At 43.2% G+C, this 17,131-nt stretch overlaps 1 protein-coding gene across 1 annotated transcript; it reads right to left on the bottom strand.

Annotated features, from left to right (window-relative positions):
* Nucleotides 1-7,329: 7,329 nt before the first annotated feature.
* Nucleotides 7,330-15,419, bottom strand: NRROS (negative regulator of reactive oxygen species). The gene is made up of 3 exons (XM_077349084.1): nucleotides 15,217-15,419; nucleotides 13,553-13,664; nucleotides 7,330-10,185 (listed from the first exon to the last, which is right to left on the bottom strand). The coding sequence occupies exons 2-3, from the start codon at nucleotides 13,646-13,648 to the stop codon at nucleotides 8,218-8,220; spliced, it is 2,064 nt and encodes a 687-aa protein (XP_077205199.1). The 5' UTR covers nucleotides 13,649-13,664; nucleotides 15,217-15,419; the 3' UTR covers nucleotides 7,330-8,217.
* Nucleotides 15,420-17,131: the final 1,712 nt, after the last annotated feature.

Here is a 17,131-nt window from a genome sequence, read left to right as displayed (position 1 = left end):
GACAAGGAATTTCTGATGCATCCCCATTAATTGCAGATTTTTAGCATGCTTACAGGGTGATAAAGTCCTATTCTCTACAAAGGATGGACTTCTCTCTTACTTTTGTGATATAGCACAAATTCTTATCTATGGTTCCTCTATATATTTGTGAAACAGCCTGGGAGGTGGGATGTGTCCGGCTGTCCAAGTTGGAATAGGGCCAATCAGGGTGCAGCCAGAAAAGTTGCACATCCATCCTTCCTGATGCAGGAAGACTATATCCCCAGCTGGTTCCACTCTTTGCAGCAGTTCTGTCAGAACTCTCAGCCCAGCCTACATCACAAGGTGTGTGTTGTGGGGAGAGGAAGGGAAGATGAGTGTAAGCTGCTTTGAGATTCCTTTTGGTAGTGAAAAGCGGGGTATAAAAACCAACCTTCTAAAAAAAATCCATTCAAGAGTGGATACCAAACTGGGACAAAACCTGAATGCTGAAGCAATATGAAAGAAGTGTTCCCAGTTGCTAAAAGAGGAAGCTTTCAAGAGGTTGTGAAATCCTCATCACTGGAAAGGCTTCTTTGAAAATGTAGCCTGAATAACTTGTTAGAAGAATTTTAGGATAAATTAAGCCTATCTTTCTGCAGGGTGTGGGTTAGATGTGCTTACTAATTTTGTCATCAGTTATTCTTGTGTTTTAACTGCTCGGTTTTTGTTATCTTGGTTTTAAATACAAAAAGATTCTTTAGGGCACTCAGAACAAGTCTTTGTCATGCCCCTTCCCCTTTGACAGTAGTCTCTCAAATATTCTTGAAATGCACCACGTAAAATAGTAAAACCTCTGAGGTAACAAAAGCACTAGGCAGAAGAAAAAAGCCACTGAAAAAGAGTGCAAAGAACCTCTGAGGTAAACGCTATTGGAGGCAGCTCTATGAGGTTAACCAGACACAAAATCTGTGTGCATGTGCGTGACGAGCACGCCTGTAAAGTAAAGCTTTGCCCCAAACACAGACCATTTAAGTATGGACCCCAGCCCCCTAGCACACTTGGTGCAGTGGTAAGAGGTTTCCATTTTCACCACAAACTGTGGCTGGGTGGGATGCGCACACACTCCATTAAATCAGAATGTTGGGGGCTGTCAAGTGCATTGTCATCTTTCCTAGTAGACTTGTGGCCACAAAAGCCTTGTACATTGCTTTAAAGCAGGGGTAGTCAAACTGCAGCCCTCCAGATGTCCATGGACTACAATTCCCATGAGCCCCTGCCAGCGAATTGTAGTCCATGGACATCTGGACGGCCACAGTTTGACTACCCCTGCTTTGAAGGTAAGTATGTCAATGGCGATAGAAGCAGTACCTGCCAAACTTCACATTTCAGTAAGGCTTGCTTCAGTTCCCCCCACCCCCGGGCATTCACATTAGGGGAGCTTTTGCATAGCATTGGAAATATGGCAGCATTCCACTAAATGGCAAGTATCTGACATGGGCTTAACTCCCCCCAACCTCCCCACACACACACACACTACTCGAAGCTAATTACATAATTGTACAGCCCGCACTATAGGCACCTACAGATTCTTATGTGCTTTTAAGACCAGCACAGTTTTATTCAAGGTAGAAACTTTCACGTGCATGAACACTTCTTCAGATACAATGAAATGGGAATTACCAGTCCATGCTTATAAGTAGAGTGTGAACTATAAATAAACATACAGCATAGTGAAAGTGTTTCACGGATTCCAGAATCAAAAGGAGATAATAAGATTAATTTATAAAGTTACTATTTGTTTGGGTTCAGTTCCAGGAGATGGAAATATATATGTCAAAATGGGAGTTATGGACAGGCATATCTTTAATTGAGGGATGCTGAGAGCCATTAGCTGAAACTCTGCCCATGTGCTCCATCCATCTCAAGCACTTGGGGACACAGCAGCATCCTTTTTGAATTGAGGCAATTTTGATATATTTATTTTCTTCGCTATGTTTTCATGTGTGCAATTGAAACCTTGTACCTTGAATAGAACTTGGTGGTCTTAAACGTGCCACTGGATTTAAGGCCCACATGGCTATCCACTTGAATCTGTCTTCTTATGGACTGTCATTTGATGTTACTGTCCTCAAGTGACCATGAGAAGGGCTGCAAGGCATCTGAAGGACAAATGATCCAGATCCTTGCCAAAAACCTGTCCCCACTAGCCACCCTGGGAGATCAATTGTTGGATCACAATGAGCCATACCTGGAGAATGTGTGTGCCTCAGAAAACATGTGGTTTCAAATGGTGGCGTGGCTGCTTTTCTAGGTTTCTTTCACAGCTTGCACTATGACTAATGTCATTCTCTCGATTAGTGTACTCTGATCAGATAAATGCAAAGTTCATTCCTATTTCTTCCTAAACCCCTACTGGTTTTTTTGCTGGGTAGCACCAGATACCCATACTCAAAAACCACATCCTGAACAGAAGCCGCCTTTCCCCGAACAAAAGGAGAACCAGTTATCTTTGCTGCTCCTACACAGGGTAGAGGAAGCGAATACATCTGCCCAATGAGGAACAGGAGGCACAGTCATTTCTGGCTCCTCTCGACAGCATCAGAAGAAACTTAAGCATATCTGAAAAATAGGGCATCTTGTACCAACCCAATCAGTTTGGGGACAGTAAGAGTCACAACATTTGGAAGGAAAGGTATTTAAAATACATTGCTAATGACTTACTAAGATTTTTAAAAAGTTGATTTCTAAGCATTATATAGTATTCTAGACACCCTATATTATCAGGTTGCTGAAAACTAGACCATCTGCTGGTATACAAAACTGCAGAGGGGTGTAAGGAGTTAACAGAGGAACTGGAAAGAAGAAATCTAATTAGGACCTAATGATCAGGGTGTTAAAGAACAGAATAGTGCAAGAGATTTGCAATCAGTATCAGTTTTAAAGCAGTGCTTTGCAAGAACTTGACTTCCCTTGCCAAGTCTAGATAGGTGGATGGTCATGTGCTGGTAGCTCTCTTTGTAAAATCCACTTCTCAAGGAAGTGCACCGGGCTCACTGTCATATGATTTTGAAAACCTAAGATGATCTTGGTGATTCTGCAGCTATAGACTGGTCTTTTTTCTTCTCCCACATCCCTGCTGATGGTACTTTTACACGCCTGAGAATTTGTTCACTGTTTACCCTGCATGCAAACAGAATAAGTCTAGAGTTGCCCCCTCCAGGGTTGGAAACATCTGGAGATTTTGGAGGTAGAGCCTGAGGAGGGCAAAGACTTAAGTGATGTATAATGCCATACAGTCTACCTTTCACCTTCCAAAATGGCCATTTTCCCCCTGGTGAACTGATCTCTGTCACCTGGAAATAAAGTTGCAATAGTGGGAGATCTCTAGCCACCACCAGAAGGTACAAGCAGAGACAACCTGTCAGCCAAAGATGAATAAACAGAAAGAAATTCCAAGCTGGCGATGGCAAAAAGCTTTATTCAGAACGAGTTCCTAGGTATAAAACCATTTTCGTATTTTACTTCCTCAATAAACTTATCTCTGAATTGTTTTTTTTTCCCCCAGGGATACAAACAAGGTCTTCAACCCACTATCTAATTCTTATATTTTATATATAAGATATAAGATAGTTACTTTTATGGATACTTTTATTTGATACTAACAGACCCAAATTATATGACAAAATATAAAATATAAGGTATATAAAATATAAGAATTAGATAGTGGGTTGAAGACCTTGTTTGTATCTCTGGGGGAAAAAAACAATTCAGAAATAAGTTTATTGAGGAAATAAAATACGAAAATGAGGTTTTATACCTAGGAACTCATTCTGAATAAAGTCATCGCCAGCTTGGAATTTCTTTCTGTTTATTAACCACCAGAAGGTTGGCAACCCCAAAGAAGTTGCAGTGGCATGGGCCAAGCAGAGCTTATTTATTTATTTATTTATTTATTTATTTATTTATTTATTTATTTATTACACCACACTCCCCTTGCAGCTCTATTTTGCAGGCTCTGGAAAACTGCTAGCTTTGCAGGGGCCCAGATCTCTTCAGGGTGCTCATTCCACCAAGTGAAGGCTATGACAAAGAATGACCTGGCCCTGGCTGAAGTCAAACATGCTTCCTTGGTGCCAGGGATCGCCAGCTGGTTGGTGTTGGCTGAGGGCAGTGAGGGGCATAGGCAGGAAGGCAGTCCCTCAGGTACACAGGGCCCAATCCGTGTATGGCCTTGAAGGTGATTACCAAGACCTTAAGCCTGATCTGGGATTCAACTGGTAGACAGTGCAGTTGTTGGAGTACAGTTGGATCCTCCATGATGTTCCAGTGAAAACCCTGGCCACTGTATTCAGAACCAGTTGTAGCTTCCGGATCAGGGATAAGGGTAGGCTCGCATAGAGCGAGTTCCAGAAATTCAGCCTAGAGGTGACTGTCACACAATTCACTGTGACTAGGCGTTCTGGTGCCAAGTAGGGTGCTAGTAGTTTGGCTTGGCACAGGTGGTAAAACACCAACCATGCTACTCCTGTGATCTGTGCCTCCACAGAGAAGGGGCATCCAGGATCATTCCCAGGCTCCTGGAGGAGTGAATCACAGATAGTTGTACCCCATCCCAGATGGGCAGTTGTGCTTCCTCACCATCTTGCCCAGCCATAGGACCTCTGTCTTTGAAGGGCTGAGCTTCAGATGTTCATTCTTGAGCCATCCTGTCACAGCTTCCAGGCATCTGGCTAAGGCTTCCAGGGGTGAATCAGGATGTCTATCCATCAGGAGGAAGAGCTGGGTGTCACCGGTATATTGATGACATCCCAGCCCAAATCTCCGCCCCAGCTGGACAAGAGGGTGCATGAAGATTTTAAATAGGATCGGAGAGAGGATCGCTTTGGGGATTGTCAGTGAGTAAAATTGCCCAGGCAACAGCCTTCTTTAGTACATCCCTCAACATTGTTCTGGAAGAGAACATCTATTTAGGTGGGACTTATTCAAAAGTGCATAAGACTTATGAAACCTGAGCACCACAAAGAATCTTGTTTTCTTTCACTTGTACAGCATATTGGTTATTGCAAACTGGATTGTGGGCTGGCCCATCTTTCAGAATTGAAATTACCTACACACACACACACACACACAGACTTCTGCGGAATGCATACACATTGCAGATAATGGGCTATGGTTTCTTCAGAATGTGGTTTCCTGCACAAACCTCTACCATAGGTAGGCTTCAAGCAGTAAGGACTGATCCACATAGAGCAGGTCGTTTGTTTGCAGGGTAATAGCAGCTTTCAGTACAACCATAGCTCTGCTTCCTGCCTGGGAAATTTGCTACTGGCATGAAAGCACTAAGTCACAGGGAGAAAATGTTAATGTGGAATCTGATGGTATTTACTAACACCAAATACATTTTAAAGAAGAACTGGAAAATATAAAAATACTGAAAATGGCCTTTGTGTTCCTTATTAAAATATCAAATAATTAGGGGAGGGGGAACCAACCATCTTCCTCAATCAAATATTCATTCGGAGGCACCTCCTTCCATAGGAAGGTCTCAAGAGATATCTTCTTGGTAAGACAAAACTTATGCCCCAACCGCCTCACCAGCGGTTCTTATCAAAATGGAACTTTACCAACCATGGATCTCCTTGCATATGTGCCTCAACTGCAATGTCTCCTCTGCTTCTTCCCTTAGGCAAATTCTGTTCATTTTAAATTTTTTTTGAAGTTCCCTCCTTGTTTAATTTATATGTACACCACATCAAGTAGCATGGAGCATTCAGTTGATCTCTCACCAATATGCCAATAAAACCACATAATATGCAACCCACAGTTTATATAACATAAGATTGGAGCAGTTGCTCCATTTATGCCTAGCCTTATATGTTTCTTTATGAGATGAGATGACACAAATGGCTACAATACAGGAATATTTTGTCCTAATGAATGAATTAATATATATATATGTGTGTGCGTGTGCTCAACATACTGTGGTGTCACATGGGCGGTTATACTGCCTGCAAGATTCTTAATTCAACTCCCCCAAGCTTTTTACACTTGAACAGAAACTGGCCTCAATTTTTAATGTATATTTTCCCCTTCCATAGGGAGATTTAGAAATTTGTTTTCAAAAGATCCTGAACCTGCAGGCTTCTTCCTTACCTGCCATTTTCCACTGTTGATACAGGTATCACAGCCACTCAAGTTTGTATGTTCAGTTATCATAACCTTAGATCTTTGCAAAGATGAACTGCTAACATAGCAACATGAGACTCACCTCCTCTTCGATAGAATTTCTTTCCATTCAAACTATGGAAAAAAGTACCAATGAGCAAGCAGCCCCATGCTATCTGCATCTTTATTGTGTCAGAGTTTGCCTATGCTATACTGTTCTTGATTTAGAAGAAGAGTTGGTTTTTATATGCCACTTTTCTCTACCTGAAGGAGTCTCAAAGCGGCTTCACAAAATCAATATCTGGTGGTTCAACTCTAGAGAAGAAGAGTTGGTTTTTATGCTGTTTTTCATTGCCCAAAGGAGTCTAAAAGCGGCTTACAATCACCTTCCTTTCCCTCTCCCCACAACAGACACCCTGTGAGGTAGGTGGGACTGAGAGAGCCCTGATATTATTATTATTTAGATTTATTTCCCACCACTCCCAGAGAAAAAATGACACCCTGGGGGCCATTTCAGGTCAGAGAAATGGCATTGCAACAGGCAGGAACTCCTCCTTCCCCTGCACCATGAACCTGACCCAAACTGGGCCCCCGAGACATTTCTAAATGGAGTTCTTTGTGTAGCGTCTTGCTACATGTTCCTGTGGCAGTCAAATAGTAGCCACAACATGTAGTTTTGCTCTTTTGCATTTCATTGCCTTTTGACTTCAGTGTTTACCATTTTTATGTGTACCTGATTACTGAGGATGTTCTTCATCCACTTGACAAGAGTTTATGCCACAATCCATTTGACCCATTGGAGAAAATTATATGTGGCCATTGGTATAAGCAAGCACACAAAGCATCTTCTCAGGGTCCTTCCAAGTTGGGGAAATGGTGCATGAGGGCCAGCAGGTGAGGCTTAAGCCCTCTATTCCATGGTCCCTGAATATCACAGAAATTTGTTTGGAGCATGGAAGAGATCATCTGTCAGTAGGAGTCTGGGGAGGACACACTGGGGACACAAGTGCTTTGTGACATGTATATAGGACGTGGTTTCCATTCTTAACTTCATTGCAATATTTCTTTGTTTTGTTTTTAAAGTTTCTATACCACCACCCATGACAATGTGGTCTCAGTGCAGTGCAACAACACACTGGTATAAAACCAGAATGCATAAATATTCAGTAAAAGCACACAATTAAAAACATCAAACAGTATGTGGCAGCCTGTATTTCTTCTCTTTTTCCTTCCCCTCCAAGGTTGATCTACAAAAGCCTAGAGTGCCTCGGAGGCTTTAGAACATGAAAATGCCTCAACGCCCTCCAACATTAATTCTCTTCCAATTAGTGCTGCATAAGGCCAGAAATTGAAATATCTTCTCATTAGAATAAAAATACCTAAGAAGCTACATTTCCTTGAGAACTGCGTTTATTAATACACCCTTCATCATGATTAATTCTCAGCATAAGGCTCTTGGTATGGTCTTTCTTATTTGGAAAGGCTTTCCTATTATAAAATACTGTATAATGTTTTCTGTTATACGATACCCTCAGTGCACAAGATTGCAGGTATTTTGTTCCCTCTATTTGTTTGTTTGTTGGACTTCTATGCAGCCGCTCCCAGCACTGCTGGCCCATGGCAGCTTACAACAGAATAACAATAAAATACAAACAGTACACCATCCCAACCCACCCACCAACCCATCACATTACTGTCAGATATCAAAAATGTCCAGAAAAGATATAAGGACAGGATGCCAAGATACCAAAAGGCACTGGAGAAGGGGGCAGATCTTACTCAACCTGGTCTCAACCGAACAGCTGGCAGAAGAGCTCTGTCTTGAAGGCCCTGCGGAACTGCAAGAGCTTCGGCAGGGCCCTCAGCTCTTCTGGGAGCTCTTTCACCAGGTAGGGGCCGGGACCCAAGAGGCTCTGGTCAAGGCCAGGCAAACCTCTCGAGGGTCAGTGACCTCCAACCTGTTTGTACCCACAGAGGTAGCTGCTTTCAAAAAATTTCCACACATAGTGGTTGGAATCACCACAATGGGAGGGTACTAGCTGGACCCATTCCGCAGGCTCAGTTGCTTTTTTCTCTCACCCACCTCTTTCATCAATATGGGCTGGACGTCGTATACCTGCTCTTCACCATTTGCAGAATCTGTTGCCTGAAAGTCAGAAAAATGATGGCAAAGGCAACCAGCAGAGCTAAGCAAGTGGGAAGAGCCAGCACTAGATAAAGCAGCACCATATCTACTGTGAGCCACCTGCAATTCTGGACGATCGATTCTGGTAGATTTGCTGCACTGATTAACCTGGAGGAGTAATTGCAGGTGATTTGATTCATGTCTGCAATGTATACAGTGCGGAGGCTGTGAAGGGCATTCCACCACTGCAGGCTGCAGCAGTCATAGGGATTCTGGCTGAGGTAGATCACACGCAAACTCTTCCCAAGCTGATTTTGCACAAATATTTGAGGTAGAGAGTGCAGGCAATTTCTCCGGAGATCAAGAATGCTCAGTCTCAAGCCTATTAAAGACTCAGGGAAACAGGCCAGTTCATTTTCAGACAGGTCCAGGTTTCTGAGCTTCTGAAAGGCATCAAAGTCCACTTTTATGTTTGTGTCAGACAGGCCAGTGTTCCTGAGAGAGAGCACCTGCAGGGATGGTGCCACAGTTTGTAGAGGTGCCAGACCACCCACAAGTGCACTTGGATTGTCAGAAAGGTCTAACTGTACTAAGGAGGTATCCCTAAAGACATGACTGCCCAAAACTTTGAGGCTACAACCAACCAAGTAGAGATTCCTCAAGGAGCCAGCATTTCTAATATTGATGCAGCTGGGACCTGTACTGCCAGCGCTACTTCCACGTAGGGCACAAATCTCAACTGGATTGTGACTGAGGTCAATTGTAGTGATCTTTGCTGTATGGGTAAAAAATTCACCTGGCAAGCCATGCAGTCTGTTGTTGCTGAGATTTAACCATCTGAGGTTAGATAAAGCCACTTCTGAACTCAAGCTCAGCTGTAGATCCATGAGCTGATTGTAGCTGAGATCCAAATGGATGAGGGAATTTAGTGTTTCCCTCTCATGAATGACCAGTGTGTCTAAGCAGTTGTGATTGAGTTTCAGGTGAGTTAAGGAAACCATCCCTTCAAAAAATATTTCAGGCAAGTACCAGAGCTGATTCCAGCTCATGTCTAGAAAGCTCAGGAAAGAGAGGGCATCATGGCTGATCTCCTCCCAAAGGTTGATGGTGGTGACATTGGTGAAATTGCCATACAGTGGCTGCAGCTGCAGGGTACTCTCTGAATCATTGAAAAGTTTGCCATAAAAACTCATCTGATTGTGTGTGAGCAGCAGAGTTTGCAGTTTATTTAGCCGGGGCAACAGTGGGAAGAACAGGAGCCGGTTGTGGGAAAGATCTAGTGTTTCTAGTTCAAAGATGGCATCATTCTTTGCAGCCACGAACCATTCAATGCGATTGTTACTGATATTGAGCACCCGGAGTTGAGTCAGGTCAAACTCAACAATGCAAGGCATGTAGTTGTAGGCCAGATTAAGATACTGCAGCCTGTCTAAACTTTCAAAGGCACCAATCTCAATTTCAAAGATGTAATTCTGTTGTAAATCCAGCTCCTGCAGATGGAACAAGTTTTTTAAATGAGTGTCGTCCAGCCTCATAATAGCATTCCTGGCCAAAGACAAAGACTCTAAGGAGGGCATTCGCTGGATCATTGTGGCTACCATCTCCTCAGTGAGTTGGTTTCCTGATAAGTCCAGTTTCCTCAAGGCAGGCAAAGACCATAGAGCAGCTGCTGTCGTGGAATAGTTCATGCAGAGAGCATTGTTGGCCAGGAAGAGAAAACTAAGACTCCTGGAGGAAAGGAAGGCCCCAGGTTCAATGAGCTCCAACCCATTTTTGCACAGTCTGAGGCTCTGCAGGAATTGATATTGTCCCAAAGAAGCATTCCTTAGAGTCTGTATAATGTTGGCATCCAGAAGAAGTTCCTCGGTTTCAGCAGGCAAGTCTGCTGGGACAGAGTCCAGCCACCTCCCATTGCAATCGGCACTTCTCTTTTCCTGCAGCAAAAAAACAAAACAAAAAACAAATCAGCTGTGGAACAGGCATCTGTAGCCACTGCAAACAGTACTGGGCAGAGGGGACAAAGTGTTTAAACTGTTCAGGCTTATGTCTACACACTGCAAAAAAAAGCCTCGTTAGGTATCCTAGGACAAGGCATTGCCCCTCAACCCTAACATCTATAAATGGGACTATTACTGGGCCATCCTATACAGAGTTACTCCAGTCTAAGTCCTTTATAATCAATGGATTTAAACTGAAGTAACCATGAGTAGGATTGCATCATCAGTAACCTACCAGGCAAGTATGATATGAATATGAGAAAGGTAAGGAATTTTAACACACTAGAGCAAAGGGCTTGGCCACCTGGAATTCCTTTTCTCTCATTTTGAACTGTTTTTCCCACTATTTTGTTCCTATTCGCTGTTGCCTTTGGTGACTGTTTTGGCACAATTCTATTTTTGTTTTAAAGGAGGGAGATTCTTCTCCATCACTGCATAATCCAGGCATTGAACTATAGTGTAGCCAATACGATACCATCACAGCCCCATATAAAGAGTCAGATTTGGCTCTGTTACTATATCATAGAGCCACCTCAGAACATGGGTGTCCACTCTAAATGACAGATCATTTCCACCCTGCCACACATGCTTCCCCCCTTCCAGTTATTGTGAGGGAGGATTTTCTCCATAAAATGTGCCCCTCATTACATTCTTAGCAGCTTCTGTACAGATGATCTGAGGGAATGATTACAGATTACATTCTGTATACAAAATCTGGCTGCTCAGCAAACAGAGATCAGAATAAAGAGGCTTGTTCCCTAAATTCCTCCACACAATGAGTCTGTATATTTTTAGAATGTTAGAAAAGGGCTCCCGAGTTGGAAAAGGGCTCCTGAGTCTTGACATATGCAGAAACAGTGTTACAGGAACTTTCTACCCTTCCTTTCCCCACAATAGACATTCTGTGAGGTGGGTGGGGCTGAGAGAGCTCTGAGAGAACTGTGACTGACCCAACGTTACCCAGCTGCTTACACGTGGAGGAGGCTGCATATGGAGGCTGCATGTGGAGAGAATTAACTCTGTTAGATGGTACATCCTTGGTGAAAACTGAAAATCTGCCTGTTTTTTTGTGCTACCTAAAGAGCCTCTTGTGGTGCAGAGTGGTAAGGCAGCTGTCTGAAAACTTTGCCCATGAGGCTGGGAGTTCAATCCCAGCAGCTGGCTCAAGGTTGACTCAGCCTTCCATCCTTCCGAGGTCGGTAAAATGAGTACCCAGCTTGCTTGCTGGAGGGTAATCAGTAATGACTGGGGAAGGCACTGGCAAACCACCCCGTATTGAGTCTGCCATGAAAACGCTAGAGGGCGTCACCCCAAGGGTCAGACATGACTCGGTGCTTGCACAGGGGATACCTTTACCTTTACCTTTAACACACCGTAAAGCAGCCCCCCGTACAAGTTTCACGCACCATATGAAGATGAGCCATGTACAGTTAAAGAAATATCATGCGTTAAGTAACTTACTGAGAAATTACTTCAACACACGGGATAACCTGTAATGTTGCAACATTTGGGATTTAGCTTGCTTTGCTTGGTTAGTTTGAGACACTATTCCTTTGTGAAATCTATCCCTTATTATCCCACCTTTCCTCTATGAAGCTCACATGGTTTCTACCCCTCCTCCGTTTTATTCACACAACAGCCAAACACAGGCGATCAGGCCAAAAGATACTAAAATCACTCTGTGAGCTTCATGTCAGAGTAAAGATTAGAACCTGGGACTGCTCAGTCCTTTTTTCATAGTCTCTAACACTTGTACTACACCAGTTCATATGATTATATCCTTGTTTCTCAAGCTCTTTGAGCTCATAGCTACCTTTGCATCTTATTCCATCTTCTGGAACCCCTGACCCAATAGCAATAACTCCATAGCTGTCAGACAGTCCAGTATGCAGAGGTGGGAGGTAGGGGCTGGGGCTCCTATTCAACAGAGCCATAAAAGAGGGCTAATCAACAGGACTTGCAATGTATGGCTGTGAAAGTTGGACCATAAGGAAGGCCGAGCGTCAAAGAATTGAGGCTTTTGAACTCTGGTGCTGGAGAAGACTCTTGCGAGTCCCTTGGACTACAAGGCGAACAAACCGGTCAGTCCTAGAGGAGATCAGCCCTGCCTGCTCCGTAGAAGGCCAGATCCTGAAGATGAAACTCAAATACTTTGGCCACCTCATGAGAAGGAAGGACTCCCTGGAGAAGAGCCTAATGCTGGGAGCGATTGAGGGCAAAAGAAGAAGGGGACAACAGAGAATGAGGTGGCTGGATGGAGTCACTGAAGCAGTAGGTGTAAACTTAAATGAACTCCGGGGAATGGTAGAGAACAGAAAGGCCTGGAGGATCATTGTCCTTGGGGTCGCGATGGATTGGACACGACTTTGCACCTAATAACAACAACAAATCAACAGGACATTATTGACCACTTTCTCAAACATCCTGGGAAGACAAAGCAGCAGTTCTTCCCAAATTGGATTTAGATGGTTAAGGAAACAGGGAAGCAGTCACTCCCCTAAATCCAATGTTGATGAATAGGGAATGTTCTTGGGTGAATCATAGAATCATAGTGTTGGAAGGGGCCATACAGGCCATCTAGTCCAACCCCCTGCTCAACGCAGGATCAGCCCTAAGCATCCTAAAGCATCCAAGTAAAGTGTGTATCCAACCTTTGCTTGAAGACTGCCAGTGAGGGGGAGCTCACCACCTCCTTAGGCAGCCTATTCCACTGCTGAACTACTCTGACTGGGAAAAATTTCTTCCTGATATCTAGCCTATATCGTTGTACTTGAAGTTTAAACCCATTACTGCGTGTCCTTTCCTCTGTAGCCAATGGGAAAGAGCATCCTGCCCTCCTCCAAATGACAACCTTAAAAATACTTAAAGAGTATTTAAGAACATTCAACCCATCACTGTCTAGGTCTGTGGTACAAGAAAGGCTCTGCCTATATCAGATTCCTGCCTTTTCCTGGCCTTTTGTACCACATCTTCAAGGGGCTGACGCTTTCCAGTGGAGCATAACTTGAGTGCTGCAGAACTACATAGAATCCAACAACCCCTTCCAAAGCCTTCAAGAACAAGGTCACAGGAAAACACTGGCAACATATTCTTTAACATTTCTAAAATGGACAGAGAAGTGGAATAGTTCAATTCTTGGAACAATCTAGTGATTCCTGAAATCTGGCAGACAGTAACACTTGGATCTGTTAGATATATGGATTTAAAATGTTATAATTTTCATGTCGAATCTATCTCTATAGATACTTAAATAAAGACCTGTGGAGATGAGAAACAATATGTTTAAGGTTTCCAAAAGACTCACTAGTTTGCAGCGGCTCTGATCGGCTGGAGGCTTGCTTCCCCATGCTGTATATAGGAAAACTACACACAGGAAGATGTTCAAGGCTATTAATGCCATTTCAACTGCAGGACTCCTGCAAAGAAAGACATAGAGGTAGGGGTGGGAAATGTGTTCAAAAGTCCCAATCTTTCTTGGGGGGAGTAGTTTACAGCTTATTATCTCAAAATGCTAGAAAACATAAAACCTTATACGAAGCCATTTAACTTGCACCTACTGCAAACACTACATTAAGCTGAGCCATGAACGGAGTGCATATGCTTTTCACACTGGCATTCTAGAGGTACACTACGCAGATATTTAAGGTCACATAGGAAATCAAATACACACATGAATATTCATACTCCTGTCAAACCAGCAGCTACATTTTCACTAAAGGCAAAATTGGCGTAAAATCTTGTTACAGCTCTTCCACATCACATGCAGTGTGGTTCTTACTCTTGCTTGAGCACACTCTGTTCTGCAAAAGCCAGCGTGGTGTAGTGGTTCAGAATGGTGGCTTCTAATCTGGCAAGCCGGGTTTGATTCCCCACTCCTCCGCCACATGCAGGCAGCTGGGTGACCTTGGGCTTGCCACAGCACTGATGGAGCTGTTCTGACCGAGCAGTGATATCAGGGCTCTCTCAGCCTCACCTACCTCACAGGGTGTCTGTTGTGGGGAGAGGAAAGGGAAGATGATTGTAAGCCGCTTTGAGAATCCTTTGGGCAGTGAAAAACAGCATAAAAACCAACGCTTCTCTTGAGTTGAACCACCAGATATTGATTTTGTGATCAAATTTTTAAAAAATGTTGAAGAGCAGGGATTGGGGAAGTTCTTGTCAATATTTGATGTATTCCATACTTTTAAAAATATTACTGAACAGTGATGTTTAAAGGACTACCGGATGAAGAATTAGGAGATCCTTTGGAGACTGACTAGCAAAACTACCCACTCTGAGATCCTGCTCTGATCTGTCCCTCCTTCCCTTTGCCCTCTGTCCTGTACGTTTTATCCATCACCTGCCTTCTCACCTGGCTCTTGAAGTATTCCAAGAAGGAGCTGATGAATTCATTGTATCCTTCAGTGCAAGAATAGACTATTGCTGACGGTAACAAGCGTTAGCTCTGCATGGTCTCTCACCTGAACATAATTTAAAGCCAGCTTTCTATTTTACAGCATCCTATTGTGGCGCAGAGTGGTAAGGCAGCAGAAATGTTGTCTGAAAGCTCTGCCCATGAGGCTGGGAGTTCAATCCCAGCAGCTGGCTCAAGGTTGACTCAGCCTTCCATCCTTCCGAGGTCGGTAAAATGAGTACCCAGCTTGCTGGGGGGTAAACGGTAATGACTGGGGAAGGCACTGGCAAACCACTCCGTATTGAGTCTGCCATGAAAACGCTAGAGGGCGTCACCCCAAGGGTCAGACATGACCCAGTGCTTGCACAGGGGATACCTTTACCTTTATGTCATGTACTCCAAGAATCATACAGCATGGAACCAATACATATGCTCTGCGAACTTAAATATGCACTAAACTAAGGTTATCCTTTGCACTTTACATGTTCAGAGTGAAAAAGCGGCAGTTCCCTTCAGTTAAAATCAGCCAATCTGCAATGCAAAAAATGGGATCAAATTCTGGGACTGGTACTCACCGTTCGGAACAACGTGCTCAGCTCTGGGAGGCTCATTCTGTATCACCAATTGTCCTCCAATCTCACCGTTTATCTGTCACCCCCACACACAAACACAACATTAGCTGTTTGCTCTCACTTAGCACCAGATTAATTTAGAACTTGCGGAAGGAACTAACTAACGGAAATGGCAGTCACATGGATCACAGAGTGAGTTGCAAGCTGTTTCACCCCTTGAGCTCAGCAGTTGTGCATTTGCAAGTCACTTGAAAATGAGAAGGAGTTGAGAAGAAAGGAAATGGGAGGAAGGAAATCATACAAGGCAAATCTTTCAAGCCAGCAGTTGACGTTTACTGATTGCAGCATTGCGGGTGGGAGCGGGCAGTGTGGAAATTAGTTTTTCAATCCATTAATATTCTTTACCATCAAGTTTGGAATACAGCCTTGGAAACACTGAATAGGGACAAAGTTGAATTGACAAAGAATCAAGGCACAGCAGAAACCCAACACAGTAGTATATGCTCATAATGAGCCACCGACCCATGGACATGCTAGAACAGAGCACAGATTTTGCACATATCTGCAGGTACCATCTCTCATATATAGGTAAAAGAACTTGAAAAGATCCTGTCCAGCATTATACTCATTTTATCCACATTCTTTATATAGATATACAATTGACAATGGTAGAAATGTACCTTGATGTCTACTTTTGTCAGCAAAATTTGTGCATGATGGATATAAGAGGGAGTTTTAAATAGAAAAATCCACTGTTTTGTGCCAGATTTATTCAGCAGACAGCCCTGGCATAGACCAAGTGTCAATAAGGAAACATCCAAAGATGCGGAGTAATGTAGTAAGAAATAAGAGACCTCAGGGTGAGAGAATCAAGTGTGACAGCATAGTCAACAGACCAGGTATCTGTGGAAAAGATCATGGAGGGAATGAGGGGGGCTACCATATTGAGTAATCTGGGGATGAAGCTGGGTCCAAGGAAGAGAAACTGAGAATCTAAAATTAATGAAGTAACAGAAACAAGGAAGCACCCAAAAACCCAAAATGAATACAACCAGTTGGGTGAAAAGGTCAGAGGAGGGGGAAGGAGAAACAAAAGGAGTAACATAAACTGTGATAATGTAGATATATGTCTTCAGGATTACAAAAACCACTTTTGATTACTTTAAAAGAAGAGTCCAGCCAAGAATCACAGGCAGACAATTAAAAAAATGAACTTGAATGTTGGTAGGCAACAACTACCAAAGTTGAATGGTGGATGGAGGCAACTCTATGATCATGGTCTGAAGAGTAGAACCACCACTAAATCAAAGGGAGAGAAAATAAAACTGCATCACCTTGTTTATTTGTCTTGATTCCCCCAAACTAATTTTAATCTTACTCAGTTGGAGGGGGAGGGGCTTATATCATTGTATCCCAGGTTTTCTTGCTTGTCTTTGGAATTGAATGAAGTTTCTCCCAAATAATGGGTACATTTTCTTCCAGTTCAGTATTAGAATCCTAGCACACTAATGTACCCATAGCAACTCTTTCTCTTTCTATCCCTACCTCCAAGGCAAACAAATGTGTTACCTCGATTGTCTATGAAAGAACAGCTCACATCTTCTGTTCAGGAGAGTTTATTTATTTAGAATTTTTCTATGCTGCTACTTCAGAGTTCTGCTCAAAGTGGTTTAAAAGAATGACAATAAGCCATTAAAAATAAGCCATACAAACTTGGTGTAAAACAGAGATAGACAATTAAAAAGCTGGGAAGATTAAAACAAAAACCAGGGTCTTCCCAGCTTTTTGGCTTGGTTCTTAAAAGAAAGCAAAGTACATGCCAAGTGAGCTTCAAGCAGTAGGGTGTACCAGAGACGACTATAGGACAAGCACTGCCTAATTGCAGTCTAAGGATGTATGGGGCTAAAACATCAGCTGG

The sequence above is a fragment of the Paroedura picta genome, chromosome 8 (assembly GCF_049243985.1).
Source record: "Paroedura picta isolate Pp20150507F chromosome 8, Ppicta_v3.0, whole genome shotgun sequence".
Classification (NCBI taxonomy): domain Eukaryota; kingdom Metazoa; phylum Chordata; class Lepidosauria; order Squamata; family Gekkonidae; genus Paroedura; species Paroedura picta.
The sequence above is the reverse complement of the archived record's forward strand: the minus strand, read 5'-3'. Positions and strand labels throughout refer to the sequence as shown.